The 25,542-nt window shown below is 42.3% G+C and overlaps 1 protein-coding gene across 1 annotated transcript in view; it reads left to right on the top strand.

The window, feature by feature from the left end:
- The window catches only part of BRINP1 (BMP/retinoic acid inducible neural specific 1), a 179,284-nt gene that overhangs the window by 98,576 nt on the left and 55,166 nt on the right, over positions 1-25,542 (top strand). The window contains exons 3-4 of the mRNA XM_024762613.1: positions 16,158-16,348; positions 24,309-24,478. Of these exons, the coding sequence (XP_024618381.1) occupies positions 16,158-16,348; positions 24,309-24,478 (361 nt within the window). The remainder of the gene's footprint in view (positions 1-16,157; positions 16,349-24,308; positions 24,479-25,542) is intronic.

The raw sequence follows: 25,542 nt of genomic DNA, 5'->3' as shown, positions 1-25,542 counted from the left end.
TACCAATGTTTCCATTTTTGTCTAATGACATCACTATCAACCCCATTATTTCTACTCCAAACCCAGAGCATCCGTGGTTCTTTTCTTCACACCCCTATATCAGCAAATCCTATAGATTTTACTTACAAAATACATCTCCAGTTTTATTGTATCTTGACCACTGCTACCTTCATCCAGGCCACTGTCAGCTTCCACTGGACCACTGCAGTGGCCACCTGGTGGCACCCCTGCTTCCAGCTGTCATTTTCCATCTTCAGCTCTCATCCACAAAGCAGCCAGAGTGATCTTTCTGAAACTTAACTCGAATCCTATCACCCTTCTCAGACTTGTCCAGTGGCTTTTCATTACTCCTAATGGAAAATCCATAACCCTCATCTTGGTCCACTAGGACTGACTCTGTGCAGGCCCTGCCACCTGTCCCTGCCTCTCCAAACTGGCCGTCCTGTCGTTTTTCAAATACTCTAAGTTCACTCTCAGCACTGGGTATTTTGCTGTTGCTTTTCGCTTTGCCTGAAACAGAGCTAAGTCTTCTTCACCTCATTTGGGTCTCTGGTCCTATTTCTCTTCATTAGAGGAGTTTCCAGTGCCCCCATACAAAAGTGAGCCCCCTTTACCTGTGTCATTTTCTGTCCTCTTACCGTGCTTCATTTTTCTATGAGACTTACCGTGGTCTGGCATTTTATTCCATATGCATTGCTCCATTTATTGATTGAGTCTCCTACTAGAACGTGAGCTTAATAGTTTGCCTGTTCTTTTCACTGCTTTATCTCCTGCACTTAGAAAGTACATCGAACATATAGGTGCTCAAAAAATACTGGTTGAGTGAATGAATAGATGGGAATTCATGGAATCACCTCAATTATTTCAGAACCTACCATATGCCAGGTCTTAAGATAAGTGCTAAGAATAGCTTGAACAAGCTAGCTTCTTCCCGTTCTCAGGCAGAAAGCATCATGGAGCAGGGACAGAAAGACGTAAACAGGTAATTGTAGTACAGGGTAATATACACTTTGATTGAGAAGTGCAACGTGCTCTCCGTTGGTGAGTAAGAAGGAACCACGTAAAGTAGGGGAATCATTTTTCCAGCAGAAAATAGTACATGAAGGTAGGAAAGCCTGGATGTAAGAGTGGGTTTGTATACTTGATGGAGCTTAATAAAAAATAAAGCTGTGTAGGGTTTCCCTGGTGGCACAGTGGTTGAGAGTCCACCTGCCGATGCAGGGGACATGGGTTCGTGCCCCGGTCTGGGGAGATCCCACATGCTATGGAGCGGCTGGGCCCGTGAGCCATGGCCGCAGAGCCTGCGCGTCCGGAGCCTGTGCTCCACAGCGGGAGAGGCCACAGCAGTGAGAGGCCCACGTACCGCAAAAATAAATAAATAAATAAAGCTGCGTACTGACCAGGGCCAGGGGGAGATTAGGAATCAAGAAGAAGCTGGTGAATTAAGTAGGCATGGAAGGCATTCTGCTTAGAATTAAGAGATCTGGGCTATGTTTAGGTGGTGGCTGGTGTCTGGAATGTTCATAAAAATGTAAGGGGTGGGGAGGGATAAATTAAGAATGTGGAATTAACAGATACACGCTACTGTATATAAAATAGGTAGACAACAAGGATCTACTGCATAGCACAGGGAACTATACTCAGTATCTTATAATAACCTATAATGGAAAAGAATCTGAAAAAGAGTGTATATATGTGTGTATATATATGTATATGTATGCATATGTATGTATACGCATATGTGTGTGTATGTATGTGTGCGTATGTATGTGTATGTATACATATGTATGTATGTATAACTGAATCACTTTGTTGTGCACCTAAATCGTTGTAAATGAACTATATTTCAGTAAAAAATGAAAAAAATTCAAAAGAAAAGAAAAATGTAAGGAAATGATATTAGTTAGGAATGGGTCCACAGAGCAGTTCAGTTTGACTGGAGTAAGGATAGGGTAATAGAAGGAGCTGAGACTTTCAAGTTTAACTCTGGTCATGAGGACTCTTGAATAGGAATTCAGAGAGTTTCCTATTTATTTTGTAGACAGTGAGGGCTCATTGATGGCTTCCCAACAAGGTGGAGGCGGCATCATGAACCAGTCCACACTTTGAGAAGAGAATTCTGGCTGTGATCTTGAGCAGGAATCACAGAGTTGTCGAGGTGGAAGCAGGGGAGTCAGGTGGGCGGCGTTTGCACCTCCATGTGTTTTGGCTAAGAACCTCATTTTATTTAATCCCATAAGAGTCCTTTCCTGCAGATCTCTGGACTTAGTAGATGTGCTACTGATTGGAAAAGGGAAAAATGAAACCACTAAGGTGTTGAAGATTAATTCCAAAATTCCTCACTTCTGAGGTTTAAATTGCCACCTCTGCCTACGCATGGAACAGGGTGCAGTAAGAAATAGAAACAGGAAGTCACAGAAGACTTGGGTAATTTGGAAACAGAGTCCTAAGGTAACGTGCCAGACTCCAGGGGCTAAGTAAGCATCGGCAGTGAAACAACCTGATTGCCGAGGGTAACTTCAAAAACATGAATTTCTTAATGCTGGAAAGGAGAGAAAATATATTCACAAACTTGTACTGCCTTGACTTATTTAAGAATTATTTATTTGGGCACTTTAAGGTTCCAGCAGAATATAGAATATAGTCCCTGCCCCATGTAGGTTACTGTCGAGAGGAGGGGATGACAATAAATCATCACACATGTCCACGATTGCCACTTGAGTTCAGTGGTCTGGGGGACCAGAGCTGGCTGGGGAGATGGGGAAAGTTTCTTGCAGAAGTGACCTTCAGCTGAGACCTAGTAGGTAGGGAAAGAGTTTACTAGGAGGGAATGATGGGAAGATTGTCCAGAGAAGGGGAAGCATCAGAGGCCTTCAGTCCCGAGGTTCTCAATTTTGCTCTATAGAGGGGTCCCCTGGGAGCTTGTTAGAAAGGCAGAGGCTGAGACTCTTTGCTAAGTTTGAATGAGCTGTTGTTTCTGTATTTTAACATGGATTCCCACCAAATTCTGGTGCAGGTGGCTTATGGATCCCGTTTCACAAAGCACAGATAGAATCTGAGTCTGAGTTTTCAAATTGGGCTCTGAGCTTAGCCTGAAGGGGGGTGGTGGTGAGGGGAGAGATAGGATTCTGCAATCATCCCCATTCCTGAAGAAGCTCTACTTATATCAAATTTACCTATTTTGCAAAACATTTATTGGAAAATTATTATTTGTGTTTTCCCCAGAAAAATGCAAGTTCTTTGTATTGTTCATTTCTGGAGCCCTAGCACCTAAAATAGAGAATCATGGTAAATCCTCTAAAACAAACAAACAAAAACTTATTTGAAAGAATGAATTTGTGAATCAAATGTTTCATGTCTAAACAAAAGTCTGAAAGCCAGTCGTCTGACCCAACTGTCCATTTTACAGATGGGAAAAGTGAAATCCAAAGAGGAATCATGGCTTGTCTAAGGTAGCCCAGCTTATTATGGTAGAGTAGATGATAGGTTTATGATGCCTTTGCTCGAAGGCCAGTCCTCATTCTTCTAGACCCAATGTTAGCCTTTAAGGAGGCCAAAATGTTGGCAGTCCCTCACTGAAAATGCAAGAGGTGAGTAAGAAGTACAAGCTAGTTTAAGAATAGTTCATATAAAGTCACAACAAGCAATTAGCTTGCTAGACAGAATATTGGGTTGCAAGTAATCATAAGTCACATCTCGTGTGCACATAGTGTGACAGAGTTAAACCTGGTTGGGTTTTTGAATCTGAGCTTCCTCATCTGTAAAATGGGGATGATTATAACCACCTCCCAGGGTGCTTGTGCTTTAATGCAAAGCACCTGGTCCATATTTGGTGCCGAATATATATTTACGCTTAGGCATATGGATCTGAAAAATCAAACCTGTCCAGTGTTAGAAAAGAGATATTGTTTGTGGCTGAGTCTATGGATTTAGGTGGATAAGCATCTGTGAAGGAGAGAGAGGGAGCTAGGCCCTTCTGGAAAGTAAAGTGAACTTGCAGAAGAGTGGTTGATTGGCAGTGACTTTCGTAGCCTATGGCCATTAAAATACCTTCATGCCCAAGAAAAATAACACTTGCTAGTCATTTATGGGCACACAAAAAAAGAGGAACTGAAGGATCATGTGATGGAGAGGAACCGTATTTAGGTGCTTTAGGAGAAAAAATAAAATGAAAATTCAGAGTCTGGGGGTAGCCATGGGATAGAGCACGGGGCTGACGTCTCTCAGTGTGTTTTGGAGTGTCATCCAACTAACTCAGAGGTAAAAAAATAAATAAATAGGTAATCTCTTCCATAACTGTAGTTCATCTTGGTGTCTGTGTGAGACCAGTATAGCTGTCAGGGATTGCAAGGAAACATTTTCAGTTCACCTGGGCACTCAGAAGACAGCTCATGTTCTTTCCTGAAACACGTAGGGTCTCCGAGTGGGTAAAGACAGCAATAGCAGCACTGCAGTGACCGTGCGGGTTCTGAATCCCTTCTGTAAGCATCTCTGTCAATCAGTTACTCAGACTCTGCTTTGATATCTTTAGACAAGGGCTCCCTTCTTCCCTGTTCTATCCTGATTCGTTCTGACAATCAGAAAAAAGCTTGCTATATTGAGTGGGACTTTATCTTGCTGTCAGTTCTTCCTGGTCATTGCAGTTCTAGCCATTGGAGCCAGGTTTTCATGGCGTTACAACTCATCACATTCCACCAACTAGGAAAACTGGCGGTATCTTCCTTCTTCGTTCAGTGCTTGGGCAATCAAATACCTCTGAGAATGCCTTAGACCCCCCCAGAAGGTATTTTTTTCATCGTTGTGTATATTAAGTCAATTACCTTGTTTAATCATCAAATCATAAATTCCACTTGAAGCGTGTTTATTTTCTTAACTCAGGTGTGATCTGGGCATTTTTAAGAAAATCAGTTCCTTCTAATTTGTATGTAAATAATGACTTTGTTATTTAGGCTTTAAAAGAGATTCAAGCAGGCTGTGTGGGAAACATCCTCATTTTCTAATTTTCTTTTGCCCAATGTTTTTAAAATATTTTTAGGGCAAAGGAATTTTTAAAAACACACAGAATTTAATGATCTATCTATCTCTATTGAGTAGCTCAATCTATAAATCTTTGATCTGGCATTTTTTATTATTTCCTTAAAATACATTATTTGACTCGCCAGCTCAATGGGTTAAATCAGGATCAACCAACTTTTTCTGTATAGGACCAGATAGTACGTATTTTATACTTCATGGGCCCTGTGGTCTCTGTTGCAACTATTAAACCCTGAGATTATAGTGCAGAAGCAGCCATAGATAATATGTAAACAAATGAGTGAGACTGTGTTCCAATAAAAATTTATTTCCACAACAGTCAGAGGGACAAAATCGGTCTGTGGGCCATAGTTTGTCGACCCCTGAGTTAAATCATTCTTAAGAACTTTGATACATAAGTAAAGGATGGCTTTAGACCCCAAATTCCTGGTATAAGACCAGAAATTCAGTGAATGTGTGTTGATTGGATTGAAGAAAAAGGTATTTCTTAATGAGTTTAAAGCAGGGACAGGAAAGCTTTCTCTACAGGGAAACAAAAGGACCTAGCTGGGAATGCAAATTTGGGGGAGGCTCTCAGATGACAGCATACTTGCTAATCCTAAAATATTTTAACCAGAAAAAAATTGGCAATTAAATGCAGTATTACTTTCTAGGGAAGAAGTTTGCTCGTTTTCCTCCTAGAAAGATGTGCTGTGGCAGAGGGAACTGAGCATGTGCAAGACTTGGATTTTAAAACCAGCTACTGATAGCTGTGTGTCCCTGGGAAAGTGATCTCCCCTCTCAGAGTTTCCATATTTCCATCTAAAGATCGAAGGCAATACCAAGATGTTCTCTGTGGTCCCTTGGAGCTCTCAAATTTTGTGATCTGAAAAAGAAAATTCATCTAACTGCAATGTTTAATGGGATTTATGACAATTGGAAAATAATTGCTGCTCCAAACTTTTATTAATCTATATTTAGTTATGACTCATGCTTTCACAATAGATGTTTTGGAAATAAGCAGAGAGAGACAAATCGAGTAAACAGAATTTAAAATATTTTATTTATATGCAGTTTGTGTAATCCCTAGAGCCCATGGGCATATTAAGATCATTTAAAATATCCATTAAAAGTTATGTGTTATGAGACAAACTCCCCTTTTAGAATGCCTTGCCAAAGGATAAATAGCTCACACTTATTGAGTAGCTACTACTGCCAGATTAATTGCATTCATTTTGCTTAATCCTTCCACTGCAAGGTGAGTACTAGGATTCCTGTTGCACTGATAAAGAAAGCTCAGAGAGGCTGAGCAATCTGCATAGGACCACTCAGCTGATGAGTGGCTTTATGCTGGGATTCAAAGCCAGGCCTTCCTGGCTGTAAACTCTGAGCTCCTCCCACACTGCCACAATGTCAGGAAAGGACCTGTTTTGTGCCGCTTTATCAGGTGCTCAGTGGATCATTTGCTTTTTCTCGATATGCCATATTTCGTTCTGCAGAGCGTCGCGGGTGCTCCTGACAAGGCAGTTTGGGACAGTTAACGCCTGTCCTCCACTGGCCTGGTGACACCAGAGTAGGCAGAGGATGAGGGGGCAGGAAGAAGCAAGGAAGAGCCCAGGCAGAGAATCATGGAAGCTGAGTTTCTGTCCCAGCTCTGACATGGATTTGTCATGTGGTCTTCACTGCCCTGGACCTCAGTTTCCCCCACTTGTGATGGGGATGGAAATGCCCCCCACTTCCAGGTTATTGAGAGGATAATGTATATGATGACAGAGCTTTGTAAAGGACCAAGTGCAGTACAGACCCCACAGTGTTGAGATAATGGGATGGGACAGCGGATCAGGATAGAGGACACTGAACCTGAGATCGGGAACCCAGATTTTAGTCCCTCTTGCCATCAAAGGTTCTGAGGCCTTGGGCAAATCCATTTCTCTCTCTGAGTCTCAATGTCCTCATTTGTGAAATGACAGCAACGTCCTTGGATGGTTCTTCCAAAACCCCTTTCATCCTCATCCTGATGTTTTGGATTCTGTATGGCAGCGAGGTAGCTCAGGTGACTGAGGGTATCTAAGGAAACTCTGTCTGCTCCGAGTAAAATAAAGCAAGAACATTCTAAGCTGCTTTCCCCGTGATGAATTCCCATAACCCCCATGGAGGTCCCTGTCCTCAGTAACAGTGCTCCACGAAGGATCCCACTTGCTTTTCTGGAGATGGTCCATTTCTATCAAACCTGGGCCATTCAAGTGTACTTGCTGTTTTTCCCTTTCCAGTTTCCACTCAACGAGAAGCATGTAGCCCAATTCCAGGATGCTTACCCTGGATTAGTTGCCCCCATTTCTCTGAACTTTATTCCCATAAGAGCCTTTAGAACTGCTACTAGGGTTAGTAGAAAAATAAAAAGGCCATTACTTAAATGAACACACTTTGGAAAATAGAAAGACTTATATACAAATTGTAAGCAAAGATTATTTTCTCTATAGTTAAGTCAGTGTCTTTACTTGTAATTAAAACAACACTATTCATAATCACATTTTCAGAGACAGCTCTTTTTGGTTGTTTGTTCGTTTGTTTTCTGCTTTTCCTCTCCTTACCCTTCTAGAGCTAAATTACCCTGGAGAACCACTTGGATGCTGGGATTCCTCAGCTGCTTTCTCACTTATGTTCTGAGGCATGGAGACAGGCAGGGGATTTGTTGAGGACACCATACTTTTTAAGATGCATCATTGCCACTTCATATGTGCCCTTGCGTTCACCTTTCCCTGAGCTGGCTGGGGAACATGTGGGGAGAGGCTGGGAACAACAGGCAAGAGAAATGCTCTCTCTCTCCTTCTCTCTCTCTCTCTCTCTTTCTCTCTCTCTCTCTCTCTCTCTCTCTCAATCCCTCTCTCTCTCTCTCCCTCTCTCTGTCTGTCTGTCTCTCTCTCTCTCTCTCTCTCTCTCTCTCTCTCGGCTCAATGACTTCACCTCCTCAGTCCCCTCCTCTATGATTTCCCTTGTTCATCTCTGGGGATAATTTTCTGCTAACAGTAATGGAAGTGGTCCCAGATCCTCCTCAGCCCCCAGCCCCAGACATTCAGCGGCTTATTTTTATTTCACTTCCAAATAAATGCAACCAACGGAATAAGCCACCCAGGAATAAACAAATGCAAACATCCTGTAACCTTAATCAGTTATGCTTTCGGCAAACATTTATTGAGGATACAATGTCTATAAAATATTCTAAAATGTATCCTTGGATTAAGTCAGATCACTGTAGTGCTTCCTGTTTAAACAGTGATGTTTGTCTCTCATGGAGTTGCATTACCAAGTGGTGCTTCATCATATGCATTAGGCTACATTGAGCCAATCAAACATTGACAGTGAGGACATTCCCCACCGGCATCAACTACATCCATCTCTTTATGAGAAACCATAGGAGATGTTTGTATCTTATCACAGCATCCAGGAACTCTCTGTATCTCCAACAACTCTGAACAACAGCTGCTCTGTTTTCTTCTTGATTGTGTGGCTCTTTGGTCTGTGATTCCCTTTTTCCTTTGGCTGCAAGGAAGCTCAGAGACGTTTGTTGTCCACTTCTATCAAGTGTTCAGGACTTTATAGGATTGCTTTTGCATGCTAATTTTAACTCCAAATTCATTTTGTTTTCCTCCCGTTATTTTTCCATTGTTCTATTTTTTGAAGTCTATACAATAGGTGTGTTTTTGAAAACCACCTCCAGTTGGTTTCTGCTATGCAATCAGATTCAATTTTTTAAAAAAAGCTGCAAAACATGTTTCATAAAGAAGAGTAAAGCAACCCTTCACTTCCTTAGAGGTAATTCGTAACTTTGATTATCTAGGAAACAATGGAGGAAACTCACATTTATCCAGCACTTACTAAGGACCCAACACTACTGGAGATGTTCTCATAACCCTGAGAAGTAGAAATTGTGATCCCCCATTTTACACATGATGAAACAAAAGCAAACATTTTAAGGAATAATAATATCGTTATAACTGTGCCCTATGCAAATAATATTAAATATCATCATAATAATATTAAATAATATATATTATTTAATATTAATATATAGATATGATAATAATATTAAATATATTAAATATAGATATAATAATAATACTAAATAATAATAATAAACAACAACTTACAATTGTCCATACCCTGTTGCAGTTTACAAAGAGGTTTTCTAGCCATTATTTCATTTAACTCTCAGAACAATCTGGGAGATGCATGTTTTTAGTCTTCATCGCATATATGAGGAGATAGAGTAGGAGGAAGTTTATAAACTGTCAGTCCATTTCTTAAATGCAGTCAGCACTTTTATCATACTTCACGGGAATCAGGAATCAAATCCCTCCACAAAAGTTCTACCTACTGATAGCTTTAAAAAGAGCAGGATTGTTTCCTCTTGTCTTCTACCCACCACCCATCATCCACTATTCCCCACCTTCCCATTGGAGCCCCTCCTATGACCATGACAACAATGGTAATATAGATAATAAATTTAACACTACCTTTATTCAGCGTTTTTATGCTCTAGATACTGTGCTCCGTGATTTAATATAAACCTAAACCCACCCCTCTAAGGTAGATATGCTTCCCCTAGATTACATCTACATTTTTTTGGGATATAAGCAAGCTCATCACGATTTCACAGCTAATTGATGGCAGGGTCAGGTTTTAACCCAAGATTTCTATCTCCCGGGGCCCTGGCTGAGAGATACAAAGCTGAAGATCATCTAATACTACCAACTTTTTTCACAGGAGAGTAAACACACACCTTCACAAGGGCACAGAGCCAGTTCTCCTGCCTGTCTCACAATCTTTTCTTCAGTTCAACCTCATTCTCAATGTGTCATTGAGTGTGTGTGTGTGTGTGTGTGTGTCTAGGAAACAGAGGGTTAGCCAAGGGGACAAGGGAGTATTACTATACAAGCAGTGCTCTGAAATGAGAGCATTGGGCTTGAGGTTTTCTCTGTACCCTCATCCTAAATCCTGTGACCCTGGATCCAGTCTCCATCCATCCTCTGCCTCTGTCTTCACCCGCCCTCCCACCCTCCGCTCCCCTAGTGGGATGAGCCTTGCTGCAGCCACCCCATGCCTTCCATCCAGGATCCTTTTTGAATCTCAGTCTAATTGGTTTGCCCGCCCTGCTGGGATGCTTAATTGGGCATAAATATATCCTATGCCATTGTGAGTTCTTCCTTCTCCTCCAAGGGGAATTTGCTTGTCCTGTGAGCTCAGAAGGAAAGATATATTTTATGTTGTGCTCAATTCACTGAGAACTTACATAAAATTGTTCCTGGGTCAGCAGAGCAGTTAGACAACATGAAAAGCAGGCTTTTTCTCTCTTTTATTTTCTTTCACTATTTTTTTAAGGTGGCATGTTGCGGTGGAAAGGGCACTGCACTTGGAGTCACAAGCCCTGGGCTCTGATTTCAGCCCTGCCAATCATTTTGCTGTGCGATCTTGGGAAAATAAGTCAATATCTTTGAAATTCAGTTTTGCCATCTATGAACTGAGTGGGTTGGATTGGATGACTTCTATGAAAGGAGTCATAGTGATGCTTTTAGAACAGGAGTCATACTCACCATGGGCCAAAACAGGCCTGAAACCTGCTTTTATAAACAAAGTTTTATTGGAACACAGCCACACTCATTCATTTATTGTCTGTGGCTACTCACACGACAAGGACAGAGTTGAGTAGCTGTAACAGGTACCTTATGGCTGCAAAGCCTAAAATATTATCTTTCCCTTTACAGAAAAAGATTGCCTACTCCTCATTTAGAACATAAATCAGATGGTGTCATTACTCAAAACCTTCTTTTGACTTTCCATATTACTTAGAATTTAAAAATAAAAAGTCTTTACCAAATCTAGAATGGCCTTTTGAGATTGGTGCCAACTCCATCCCATGTTTTGATGTTATTTTTTTTCCTTTTTGCCCTTCCTTTCATAACATCTCTTCTACTCATATACTCATCTCATCCTGCATCCTCCCTCCTTGATCTTCCCCAAACCTGGCAAACATATTCTTACCTCAGGACATTTGCACCTGCTGTTCCTTCTTCCTAGATTACTCTTCCACCAGGTGGCTGCATGGTCTCTTCCTTATTTCCTTCAAGTCTCCTTAAATGTCGTCAAATTAGGAAGGCGTTTTCTGACCACCTATATAGAACTATGCCCTCACCCCACCCCAGGGCATCCCTGCCTCCTTCCTCTGCTTTATTTATCTTCATAACACTTCTCTCCTTCTGACATGTTACACATTTGTCCTTTTATTGTCTGTCCACTCTCACGAGAATGTAAGCTCCTTGATAGTATGACTTTTATCTAGTTTGTTTATTGCTGTATACTCAGATCTGGAAAAATTATAAGCATTCAAATTTTGAAAGCATAAATGAACTGTTTTAGTTCTAGTGTTGTTTAAATCTACTTCTGAATAGATCTAGGTACTGTGAAGACTTTTTACTGAAGTGTATTTTGGTAAAGAGAATAAAATTGTAGAATCTTGTGGCTATTACAGTATTAACTCCAACATTCTCATGATCATCAGAGTCACATAGACTCATTTTTAGAACATTTTTAGTCTGGACTGTTGGCCATTAAGAACAGAGTTTATAGGGCTTCTCTGGTGGCACAGTGGTTGAGAGTCTGCCTGCTAATGCAGGGGACACGGGTTCGAGCCCTGGTCTGGGAGGATCCCATGTGCCGCGGAGCAACTGGGCCCGTGAGCCACGGCTACTGAGCCTGCGCGTCTGGAGCCTGTGCTGCGCAGCGGGAGAGGCCGCGATAGTGAGGGTCCTGCACACCGCGATGAAGAGTGGCCCCTGCTTGCCACAACTAGAGAAAGCCCTCGCACAGAAACGAAGACCCAACACGGCAAAAATAAATTAATTAATTAATAAACTCCTACCCCCAACATCTTAAAAAAAAAAAAAGAACAGAGTTTATAGATAGAAATCTAATAACACAGTTCAACACACAAGACCCTTCATCGTGTGGTCCCTGACAACCTCTCTGTCTTTACCTCTTATCATTTATATATCACATGCACTCAATACACACGAATACTGCACACACACACATCCCTCTCTCTCCAACTGTCTTATTCTCTCTTATTTTTCTCCATGTTTGCACGTGGAGCTTATTCTTCCTGAAATATCCTTCCCCTATCTTTGTCTGGCCAAATGCTATGCTCTCGTCAAGATTCAACTTATACAGAAGAATTTTTTGACATCCCCGCTCCCACCCCAGCTGCTCCTCCAGACTAGGTCAGGGATCCTCCTGTCTGATTCCTCTGTGACTAAGATGACTGTTGCAAATAGCACATCATTCAGTAAGATGGAAATTCCTTAGGATCGGGAGCTGTCTGTGGTGCTGAACAGGCAGTGCCTGGCAGAGTCAGCACTTCATAATAACACCCCTCAGTTATTGAGCTTTTCCCAAGTGCCCAGAACTGTGCTCAGTGGGTCACATGCATCCCCTTACTTAGGCCTTGAATCCATCCTGTGAGGCAGGAACCAGGAACCCAGCACTGGCTTCCTCCTTAGTTTTTTCAAGGAAGCAACACAGATGGCAGGCCCTGGGTGTATAGCTAGTGAACATCAGAAAGAATGTGGAGGCTGTTTAAAAACACAAAAAAAAAAAGAAAGAAAGAAAAAGGAATTAAGCCATAGGCTTATAATTTGATGGTGGGGGTGGTATTGTTTCTTTGTGTCAGCACTGGTTTTACTATGGTTTTTATAGTCTACTCAATATCTACATTAAAAGTGTGATTTAAGAGTCAGGATACAAGTTTTCTACCCCCAGTTCTACCGCTAATGAGCTGTGTGACTTTTGACATGTTACTTAACCTCTCTGAGTGTAATGCATGTTAGTTTTGAGGACTGTAGACATAGTCACATGAAAAAAATAGTAACCCAAGGTTGTAAGCTGTAAATAAATGTTACATATTTCTATATCTATATATCTATCTCTCTATATATATATCCCTGTATATAACATAACTATAATTTATAACATAATAGTATAGAACTATATGTCTATTATACTGAAATATGTGTATGTTTCTATGCATATATACATATTTTTTTTCATAACTACACGTACATAGCTTTATAAATTTCAGGGATAAGCGGATGAGAAGTATCTAATGATTCTCATTGCCTTTTATTGGTCATCTAATGCTGAGTAACAAATTACCCCACAAGTTAGTAGCTTAATATAACACTATGTATTATCTCAAAGTTTCTGTGGGTAGGGAATCTGGCTGTGGCTCAATGGGGTGCCCTTACTCTTGCCATGCTATTGTCATTTGAAGATTCCACTGGGAAGGGTCTGCTTCCCAGCTCATGCACATAGTAACTGTTAGAACTCAGTCCCTTGTGTGGTCTCAGTTCCTCAGAAGCTATTGGCCAGAGGCTTCCCTCAGCTCCTCCCGGTATAGATCTCTCAACAGTGCATCTCACAACATGGCAGCAAGAACAAGACAAAGACAAAGAGAGACAGAGAGAGAGACAGCGGGGAGGGGCAAAACGGAAGTTGCCGTATTTGGGGGTTATAGGTTTTTTTGTTTTTCTTTTATTGAAGTATAGTTGATTTACAATGTTATGTTAATTTCTGCTGTACATCAAAGTGACTCTTTCTCTAGATATTCTTTTTCGTATTCTTCTCCATTATGGTTTATCACAGGATATTGAATATATCAGTAGTTCCCTGTGCTATACAGTAGGACCTTGTTGTTTATCGATCCCATACATACTAGTTTGCATCTGCTCATCCCAAACTCCCAGTCCATCCCTCCCCCACACCCCCTTCTTGGCAACCACAAGTCTGTTCTCTATGTCTGTGAGTCTGTTTCTGTTTCATAGACCTGTTCTTTTGTGCCGTATTTTAGATTCCATATATAAGTGATATCATCTGGTATTTGTCTTTCTCTTTCTGACTTACTTTGCTTAATATGATCATCTCTAGGTCCATCCATGTTGCTGCAAATGGCATTATTTCATTCTTTTTTATGGCTGAGTGAGAAGTAAACTAATCACAAAACTATTTTGTAACCTATTCACAAAACTAACATGCTATCACCTCCAAATTCTGTCCATTAGAAGCAAATCACTGGGTCCTGTCCAGCCCATACTAAAGGGGAGGAGATTACACAGGGTGTGAACATCAGGGAGCAGTAATCTTGGGGAGTTGTGTCGCCAGCTACCTCACCTATAAGATTCCCCTCAGCTGGCTCTCGCATTCCCCACTCTCTCCTCATGTCTGGTCAACCCCCTTGCTCCATTTTGTCCCCTTTCACACCCTCTTCATACACTTTCCTTCCTGTTCAGCTCTTACCATAATGTGTTATGTATCCCCCTCTCACTCACTCTGCTCCTGCCCTTTCATCCATGTGGATTGTTGGGTTTTGTTGAAATGTTAAACAACATTTTTGTTTGTTTAAATCACATGTGAACTTCAAAACTATAGTTAAGATAAGACCTCACTGAAGCTTCCCCTAGAGACCTCAGAAGTCTGTGTTCCTTCTTCTGCATCCTGTAGTCTTTGGTTTACAATAAGCTGGACATGTCTTGCCTTTCCTGCCAGACTGTGAGCTTCTGAGACTGGGATGTGTCCACTCCCCTCCTGTACACACGATATCCTGCATTTAGTAGGTGCCCTGCGAGGTTCACTGAGTGCAGTTGATTGACTTAATACACATCTAAGATGTGCAGAGTACTGAGATTTTATTTAGAATTCAAACTGTGTTATGAATTGTGGACAGAGATTTGTTAAGCAGCCACAGACTATAAGCTCTGAGGCTTGGAAATGCATTCCAATTGGAAAGCTTTTTCCTCAGACACAGTTTTCTGTGCATGAGGGGTCAGACTCCACCACTGAATTACCGAGACATATTCCAGCCCGATTCCCACCCTGTTCTGCTTCTTCTTGCTCTGTGCCCCTTCCTTTATTCATCTCTCTCATCTGTGGCAGGAGTGAGAGACCTTTTCATTAAACTCTCATTCCCATCATTTATCTGGGCTGACCTTACAGTCCTCTTGGCTAGTCTGTTTTTCTCAAGGGACCTGGAGCTTGTAACTCAGGTTGGAGAACTGGTTGTTTCAGGGGGAGCTCCATCTTTGGTAGGAGCAGAGGTCATTATTAAAGCAAAAACAACCTGAACCAAGACCCTTTAAATGTCTACTTGTATTTGGTTTGCATTCTCCTCATTCATTACACGTGAACCTTTAATGATTTATGTATCTGTGAATGTGTGAGGAAATAAAAGATATAAAACTCTCACATTGGATTAGTGCCTGGCATTTCCAATGGTGTTTTCACACCCTATGTTTCATGTAATCCGGGCACCAGCAATATGAAATAGATAATATTAATTGGATTTTATAAATAAGGAAATGCAGATCCAGAGAAGTGACATCCTCTGCCCAAGATCACACCACATAGTTTACAAGAGGCAGAGCGAGACCCTGAGCTTAGACTCCCAAGTTCAATGTTCTTCTGTCTTGATTTTCTCTGTCATTAGTGAAGGGAAGAGTGGAAATCCCCTTACATGGTCAGAACAAAGCTTAATTTCTTCCAAATAGTATTTGCTCAGTGAATGCATGTGAAAATTTCGAATGAAACTGAGCTCTGGACTAATTATTGGGTTGTGGAATTGTTTTAGAACAGGTTTCAAGTTGCATTGTGCCTTAACGTCTTGTCCATTGGTACACAGCCTTCCTTCCTTTTATTCTTTTGCTTATTTATTTATCCAGCTAGCATACTTGTGACTCGCACCATGTAACATGTACCATGTACCTAAGAAGATCCCATCTCTCTGGTTTCACTCACAGTCTAGTGAGGGAGATGAATAAGCAACTAGATGACAATGATTTTTGTATCTCTGATGATCTGTAAGCATCGTGAGAACATGACTGCATCTGTCTGGTTCACTGCAGTATCCCAGTGATGAGAATAGTACCCAATACTTAGATCTAGCCTGAGGGCTCCAGATCTAAGTATCAGTTCACAAATATTAAAAATAGTTGTGGGCACTCTCTCACCTAAGGATAGACGCCTGGATGGGATGGTTGGGTGGGCTTTGGCTTGGGGGTAGAGGTGGTAAGTGGAAAGTCTCACTCATGTCTCCTGCCCAGGGAGTTTGCCCGTTGGAAGGTGAGGAACACAGCCATTGAGAGGAGAGACCTGGTCCGTCATCCAGTGCCCCTCATGCCGGAGTTTCAAAGGAGCATCCGCCTGCTTGGCAGGAGACCCACCACTCAGCAGTTCATCGATACCATCATCAAAAAGTACGGCACCCACCTCCTCATCTCCGCTACCTTGGGAGGTAGGTCAGCAGCCACTGGGCCATAGCCTTGTCATGACTTTGAGTCAGATGGAGAGGACGGTGGGATGGCCTAGGATCAAAGCCATCTTGACATCTCTGCCATCGTATGTCACTCAGAAGTATATGTTGCCAGATAAGCCACATTGTCTTGGTTGATTCCGTTCTCTGGGACAGTCTAACTTGAGAGTTTACTAACTTTTGTGGAAATATGGCTTCACCTTGGAATTCGCTCAATTCGTTGGGAATGTTTAATCGTATTATTATATTAGTTCCTTTGGAATGCAGTGTAATCTGGGGAAATAACTTCAGATGATGTTTAGAGAAGTGCCTTTGTTTGCTGAAGTCTGCTTTAGTTAGGGGTTGATAACTTGAGGTTATCTTTTTACAAATGGGGTATCGTTTGTATCTTATATGGGTTTGGAGTAGAGTAGTAGGAAAGCAGCTTAATTGCTCCACCCTGCTCAGCTTTACCCATCCCTCCCCATCATGTCCAGTTCATCTTCAAGGGAGTGAAGATAAGAGGGGAGGAAAAAAGGAAGGAAAGAAATGCAAAGAAAATGGGAAATGGTAGAGGCTAGTGCACTTAGATGCCATGGGCCTTGCCTGCGTGCATCGTTTTATATAATGAGCTACCATCCTTTGGCCGTCAGTTTTCTGCCACAGTGACTAAGTCCACTGAATTTTGAGAAAGCCCGTTCGGCAGTGGAGCACCATGCCACCTGCTCAGAGAGCTGCAAAGTTATGCATTTAGATAAGGCCCCTGTCAGCTGAACAAGATTGCTGTACTGACAAAGGCAGGCGGGTAGACTGAGGCATGCTTATAACAAGTGATCTTTTTTAGAGGAGGGTGAGTGCTACAAGCTGGAGCAGTCAGTATAAAGTTCCTGGAGGAAGTGGCAGTTCAGCTCAGTAGGCGTTGGCTGGGTAGAGGAGGGTGGGGAAGCTTTCTAGGTATGCATTTCAAGGAAGACCAATGATGTGGAGAATTTGGGTGGAGAAATTGGTTGGGCAAATTCATTCATTCATTCGTATCCACTACTTAGCTACTCCTATTACACTTTCTTATTTGCTCATAGCAGGTATTGTACATAGTCTTTAGTCCTCAAAAATGGCAAGTTAAGTTATATTATCTCCATTTTATAGATAAGGAAGCTGAGACTTACAAGAGGTATAGCTAAGAAGTGACAAAAATAAGTGTTGAACTTAGGGTTTATTGTCCACAAAGCCTGTGTTATTTTTTTGACCCAACATCTGTCATCTCTTTAACCAAGTCACTCACCTGCCAACCCACCCAATCCAACAACCAACCAGCCAGCATGTATTCTTTAACATTTGAGTGTTAAATCATGTAGTATAACTTCTACTCTATTGTAAAGTGAAAATGAAATCACTTCTACACTGAGTGTGGCATTAACCTGTACCCTCTTCTTTAAATTTCCCCCATCTCCCATTTCACTTGAAAAAAACAATTATTGAGATCGATGCAGTGCTTCCATTAGGAACTGTGTTCTGTCCAAGTCCCCGGAAGTCCCAAATAACAGACTTTTCTTTTGCAGTGAAATATATTTTTAATTTCTCTGAGGCGAGGTGTTGAATTATTCACAGAGCCTTGGTCCTCTCCTGTTTTCACAGCACAATATTTTAAAATATGCAAAGCTTTGGATTGAGTTCCGGTATTGGACAGCAAGCCCTAAATGTTCCCTGAATCCTCAGCATGGGTGACGGTGGGGGATTTACTGTTGATGGACACAGTGTGGCAGCAGCCCAGCAACCGTGTGAGGTCCTTCTTGCATCATCACTTCATTCACTCATTTGTGGAAAAGTATTTCTTAAGAGCCTTCCCATGCAATGGGAGAGAATGGAAGCGGTAGGTTGTAGGGCATGCGAGGGCAGGCTCTGGAGTTTGATCTCCCGTTTCTCACCAGTTTTGGGTCACCTTGGCAGGTTACTCAATACTCTCAGCCTTGGTTTCCTCTTTGATGAATAGAAATAATACGAGTACTTCACGCGTATTGTGAAGATTAAATAATGATGCATTGAAAGTGCTTAGTGCAGTGTTTGGCACCTAACAAGTCATTGCCGTTGTTGTTCTAGCTATTATTATTGTTTTTATTATAACTATTGTTATTGTTATCATTTAGTGAGACTAAAAAATTGGGGGACTTGGGATTAAAACCCGTTCCTACCACTCACTAGATGAATGGAAGACATTGAGAAATTCACTTTCCTGTCTGGCTATCAGTTTTTCCATCTGAATATAAGGAGGCGCAGGGAATTGTATTCACTGTCATTTTGCCTACGGAGAACACCTATTCACTTAGAGGAAATGCTTTGATAAGCTGTTTGAGGTGTCAGGTGAGTTCCTGAGGGCGCGCTCAAACAACAAAAGATGATTCTTAAACTGTCACATAGAGGACAAGTAAATGCGTTTAGGGAAGAGGAAGGAAGTGGAGTGAGAAGGAGGAAGTGGAGCTGGCAGGAGGGCTGACATCTAAGACATTTCCATGGGATCCTCACTCTTGGGGTGAAATCCGTTAAACTCAAAATAATTGGTATGAGTGATTTTTTTATGGATGGTGGTAAAGGGAAAAAATTGGGGTCTGGAATGACCCACATAAATACAGGGATGGCAAGTTCCCTTAGTCCCTCTGAAGATCATATTTTGGATTAAAGGAAACACCTTGGAGGTGGGTGTCTGTGTGATATATACAGCTAAGCTTGCACACGTGCATGGGAGCGCATGTCTCCCTGCACAGATGGATGGGCACAGACGCCTGCCTGTGCGTGCGTGAAAGTTAATCTATATGCAGACATACATACACACATATGCAATGCACACACGCATACATCTTACACCCATGTATATGAGTACAATGTACACATATACGTGTATATGTAAGCTTGCACATGTATGTGAATGTATGTGTATTGCACGAATGTCTGTTGATGGGTGAACACTCACGTTTTTGTGCTTGTGTAAATGTATGTTTGTGTGTATACTCGTTCCCCACCCTGTATTTTGGGAGAGCTCCCCTTGGCTAAGAGGAAGGCGAAGAATAAAGTCACAGGGTCTCAGAAGGAAAGGATGAGGGATGCCCCAGAGGCCTGAAATCCAGACATCCCCTTCCTTCTTCTGGGAACAGTGCCCCCAGGTAACTCAAAGGATAAGATGATTGACTTGCCCCCACATCCCCCCTTTCCTATGTGTCCCACTTTGTTCCCCTCTGAAAGAAGTGCTATAGAGAGTGAGACAAAGCCCCCAGAGACAGACAGATTGAGGAAAGGGGTGAAGAGGCAATTTGCAGGAATGCCCAAATGGGAAAGCGACTCTAAACAGAATGTTCTCTTAATAAACAAGAAATTAAGTCTGAATAACGCAGCAAGAAGTCCATTAACCCCTCTTGATCTAAGGTTTGCTTCTGCCAGTTCTCAGTCGGGAGGGAACTGAGCTGTTTCACCTTCTCTTTCACAGGCCCCTTGGCGAGCCTGGGCTGACACTTGTAATATTTATATCCTCTGCTTCCTGGCTCTAACTTCTAGCATATATTCACTTATTTAATCATTTACCTCTCCACCCACCTATCTATTCACCTGTCCATTTAATCATCTATCTCCCCATCCATCCATCTATCCATCAGATGATAACTGAACATTTGCTCTTTGTTTGACCTGGGAAAAGCATTGGGAACGTTATAAAGAAGAATCAGAGTCCTTCCTGCCCCAGGCCACCACTCACCACACCTAGAACTCAATGTCTAATTGTATATAAAGTCGCTTTTAAGCCAAGTCTATTCAGGTTACTGCAGAGTCCAGAGGGTGGACAATTGTGTCCTCCTGCATAACTGGCGAAGACTTCATGGGAAGGTGCAAATATGAGTTTTTTATTCTGAACTCAACTTGAGTCTAGGCATGTGGAACCCAGAGATTAATTTTGAAAATGATGAATCCTCTTACTGGAAGATTTCAGTCAATCAACAAACACCGTAGAGTTGGACCACTTCTGCATTTATCCATTTACCCACACATACCCTGATCATTTGTTAAGCACATAATATATGCCCATATTGTGCTAGGCAAAGACAGTGAAATGACGAAAGACTCCTACATACTCACTGACTTCACAGTGCTTCTCCTCTAGTAAAAGAGAGAGGCTGTTAAACAAGAAATCACCAGGAAGTGTGACAGGTAACATATTGGAGAAATAAAAGAGATCATGGGAGCCCGTGGTTAGAGTTCTTACTTTAGTTTAAGTAAACAGTGGGGGATTCGGGGAAGGCTACCTAGAGGAGGTGTCTTAAGTGACACCTGAGGGATGAGTAGAAGTTAGCCAGGAGAAAAACAGAAAAGCAGAGTCCCAACCATAAGAGAAAATAGGGCACATTTGTGCAGGATAGAGCACAGCTAGAGAGCAGCACGGGATGCAGCTAGAGAGACCAGATCATCAGTGTCTTGGGTCCCACATCATCTACAGGGATGCAGGCACTCTGCATCATTTCAACATGTAACTAATAAACTATTAATGATATTTTTATTTCTTTTTTCCGTTACAGTTCTGTTTTTATTTTTTTAGTTGAAATATAGTTGATTTACAATACTGTGTTAGCTTTAGGTGTACAGCAAAGTGATTCAGTTATATATACTTTTTTTCAGATTCTGAAAAATTCTGAAAAAACAGTAAATCCTTATTGCTTATCTATTTTATGTACAGTAATTTGTATCTGTTAATCCCATACTCCTAATTTATCCCTCCCCTGCCTTCCCTTTGGTGACCATCAGTTTGTTTTCTATCTGTGAGTCTGTTTTGTATATAGATTCATTTGTATTATTTTTTAGAATCCACATATAAGTGATATCATATACTGTTTGTCTTTCTCTGTCTGACTTACTTCACTTAGTATGATAATCTCTAGGTCCATCAATCTTGCTGCAAATGGCACTATTTCATTCTTTTTTATGGCTTGGTTTTATGTTTGGTTTAAGAAGATCTTATACCACATCTTCTTAAACCAAACATCTGTTGATGGGTGTTTGAGTTGTTTCTATGTCTTGGCTGTTGTGAATAATGCTGCTATGAATATTGGGGTGCATGGATCTTTTCGAATTAGAGATTTCTCTGGATATATGCCCAGGTGTGGGATTGCCGGATCATATGGCAACTCTATTTTTAGCTTTTTAAGGACCCTCCATTCTGTTTTCCATAGTGGCTACATCAGTTTACATTCCCAGCAACAAGGTAGGAGGGTTCCATTTTCTCCAAACCCTCTCCAGCATTTATTAATGAATTAGATATTTTACTTTGTTTTTTTACATTTTCCAGACCTTGGAACTCTGCTGTGTGTAATTTACAGGCACAGTGCATCTCAGTTTGGACCAGCTGCATTTCACATGCTCAGTAGCCACACTTGGCCAGTGGTTCCTGTACCTGACAGCATGCATGTAGTCCCTGGGTGACTCTAAGAACGGGGACACTGTCTTATTCATTTGTCACCCAGTGCCTGCCAGAGTGCTCAGAACACACAGAATACCCAGTGCATGCGAGCTGAGCTAAACGTAATGGACACACTAGAGCGTGATGGAGGGAGGTGATAACAGCTCTCTCGTGGGTGGGGGGGGGAGGGTGTGGCTGGGGAAACCTCGCCAGTAAGGTGATGGCCAGCCGAGCAGGCTCTGAAGAGTGTATAGGAGATGCCAGGTCAAGGACACAGAGCAGTAAGAGGAAGTGATGTTTGAATTGGTCCCAAAATGCTGGATAGGATTTCAATAGTCAGCCATTTAGGGGAGGGACAGAACGGTATTCCAAACAGAATAAAAAAGAGTCTGAGGAAAGCCTGAGAGGAATTGGCAATAATAAACCATGGAGGCAGAAGGAATGGTTTGGCTGGAACACAGGGAGGGAGACAGGGCTGAAAAGACAGGCTGGAGGCTGCCCGTGGAGAACTCTGAATGACAATGAAACCACTTTCTAGAAGCAGTCATGGAGGGGTCCGAGGCAGAAGAATTAACCTAGGGATCAGGACTGTGCCCACGTCCTAGGATGTTCTTTCGAAAGTAAATTGTTTTTTCCATTCAACTCAGAAATCATCAGCGTTGTAAAGAAATTTCAGTTATCTTAGATATCAGGCTTTTGTCCTCAGAAAGTATCAGTAATGTTTGTTCTCTGACTATCCTGTTTTACTGGGTTGACTAGAAGTAAGGATAAGGCTCACATGATTGGTATTTTGTGGTAATCGAATAACGGTGGTTAACCCTTCCTCAGGGCTTACTATGTGCCAGGCAGGGCTCGGGTGCTTTATGTCATTAACGGATTCAATCCTATGACAACCCTAGGAGGAAAGTACAGTTAGTGCTCCCAATTTTACACATGCAGAAACTGCAGTATAGAGCAGCCTTCCCCAGCCTTTCTGGCACCAGGGACTAGTTTCCTTGAAGACAGTTTTTCTACGGATGGGGGTGGGGGACGGTTCAGGCGGTAATGTGAGTGATGGAGAGCGATGGGGAGCGACGGCAGTGGTGGGGAGCGATGGGAGTGGTGAGCGTGAGGGGTGGGGACTGGTGGGGAGCGATGAGGAGTGATGGGAGCAGTGGGGAGCGGTGGGGAGTGCTGGGAGCGGTGGGCAGTGATGGGGAGTGATGGGAGCGGTGGGGAGGGGTGGGGAGTAATGGGAGCGGTGGGGAGCGATGGAGAGCTCGTGGCCACTCACCTCCTGCTGTGTGGCCTGGTTCCTAACAGGCCGCAGACCGGGGTTGGCGACCCCTGGTATAAAGAGTGCAGGTAACTTGTTCCCATAGCTAGTTCAAGTCCAGGCAGTCTCGTTCTAGAGACTGCTTTCTACTACTACTCCAAATGATTTTTGATTGCTACAACGAACAGACAATGATATAAGGACTTTACGTGTGTTAATTAATTTATTCTTCTTAATTATTCTATGCAGTAGGTGCAGTTCGTTGAGAGTGAAACCAGCAGTACAATGATCACGTCTATTTAGGTGGCATATCTGGAGCTTCCTTTGTGAAGTTCTGGTGAAACATCTTGTCCAAAATAAAATGCACCGTTAGTTAGTACTGTTAGTAATCTACGCATGTATTTCTAAGGAAAACTTCATGGTAAATTACATAAGATTTTCTATTACTCTCTCTCTCTCTCTCTCTCTCTCTCTCTCTGTCTGTCTGTTTCTTCCACCCTATGCCTAACTTTCATGTCATCTCCTCTCTCCCCAAGATGTAACTTAAGAAATATATATTGAATGAATGAAAAGAATTGATGGATTAACTATTTACTATCTACTATATGCCAAGCACTGGGCTTTGTACAAGGGGTACAGCAGTGGCTAATATAGACAGTGTCTGACTTCACAGGGCTGACAGTTTAGTTTTTCCTATCTATCTGTCTGTATCTGTGTTTGAACTATGTCTTATCTATCTCTCTCCCTCTCTCTCTGTCTATATCTCTATTTATCTATCCATCCATACATCCATCTGTCTGGGAAGGGGTAGCAGAAGGAGAAAGAGGGAAAGGAAAGGAGGAAAGAACAAGGGAAGAAGAGAGGGGAGAAAGGAGGAATAGGTGGAATTGGATGATGATGAGGAAACAGAGGAGAAGAAAGGAATGGGAAGGGACCATCTATGGCGAATCCATCATTTTACAGAAAAGCCTGAGCCTTGAAGAGAGGAAGTGAGTTGTGTTAGGAGATGATGCTGGTGAGAACTGTAAAGTGGATTAGTAAGAGCTGGACTTGATGACTAAGAGGCTTTTCATGATCTTCGTCCTGATGGAGCTTGGTGCTTACAGACACCGCTGGACCGTCTTGCTTTCATTGTGCTCTTGATTTTCAGAGGCAGAAGGAAATTTGGGCAAAATTAATGAGAGGTCTGAAGCTATTTTCGGCGTCCAAGCCATGAAGGCTTTCTACGCATCCCAAAGCTCAACGGGCCGCCTGAGCTTCTTTCCTTTTCTGTGCAGGGGAGGAGGCCTTGACCATGTACATGGACAAAAGTCACCTGGACAGGAAGTCAGGGAATGCCACTCAAAGTGTTGAAGCTCTGCACCAGCTGGCATCGTCCTACTTTGTCGACCGTGATGGCACCATGAGGAGGCTCCATGAGATCCAGATATCAACCGGAGCAATCAAGGTACGGCTTGAGGGTGGCTTCGGGTGGCAGGCTCTTAAGACAACAGCACTGCACAAAGGTAGTCTGAGAGTCAATGGGCAGATGAAATCCCTGGCTTCTTACCCAGGGAGCTAACAGTGCCCCCCTGCCAACCACTCTGCCTGAGGTCGTCAAGTGCCCCATAATATCCCGAGCATTGTCATTAAGGTGACCACATGTACTGATTTCCTGGGGCAACCCTGGCTGTAATCATGGCAGAATTAAACATAGTACTTGCTTTCACTCTTTTTCTTTTTTAACATCTTTATTGGAGTATAATTGCTTTACAATGGTGTGTTTGTTTCTGCTGTATAACAAAGTGAATCAGCTATACGTATACATATATCCCCATATCCCCTCCCTCTTGCGTCTCCCTCCCACCCTCCCTATCCCACCCCTCTAGGTGGTCACAAAGCACCGAGCTGATCTCCCTGTGCTATGTGGCTGCTTCCCACTAGCTATCTATTTTACATTTGGTAGTGTATATATGCCCATGCCACTCTCTCCCTTTGTCCCAGCTTACTCTCCTTCACTCTTAAAGCTCTGTGTGGATGATTTCCAGACTCCCTTTCTAGGTGAAGGAACAGGCTACAGTGGGTAAATCATTTTCGAAAGTCACAGAGCTCTCGAGAGTCAGATTATGCCTAGGTCAGTAATTGGTTAACAGCTGTGTTTTTCATCCTCCCTCCCCATTTTACAGATGGGAACACTCAGGTCCAAGGGTTAAAGACTTCTGCTCGGGGTTACACACCTAGCCAGTACATTAACAGGGACTAGAACTCTACTCTCTAGACCAGGGATCCACGAGGACTTTTTGTAAAGGGTCAATAATAAATATTTTAAGATTTGCAGGTCATATGATCGGTATTACTACAACTCAGCTGTGCTGCTATAGCACAAAATTAGCCATACAATCAGTGTGTACAAAATGGGCATGGCTGTGTTCCAATAAAACTTTATAAATCAGGCAGTCTGTCATGTGCCGACCCATGCTCATCTACCCCAGCGCTGTCCAATAGACCCTTCCAAGATAATGGAGAGACTGT

Source organism: Neophocaena asiaeorientalis, unplaced genomic scaffold, assembly GCF_003031525.2.
Source record: "Neophocaena asiaeorientalis asiaeorientalis breed wild unplaced genomic scaffold, Neophocaena_asiaeorientalis_V1.1 scaffold78, whole genome shotgun sequence".
NCBI lineage: Eukaryota > Metazoa > Chordata > Mammalia > Artiodactyla > Phocoenidae > Neophocaena > Neophocaena asiaeorientalis.
Note: the sequence above shows the minus strand (reverse complement) of the source record. Positions and strands in the feature narration are given on the sequence as shown.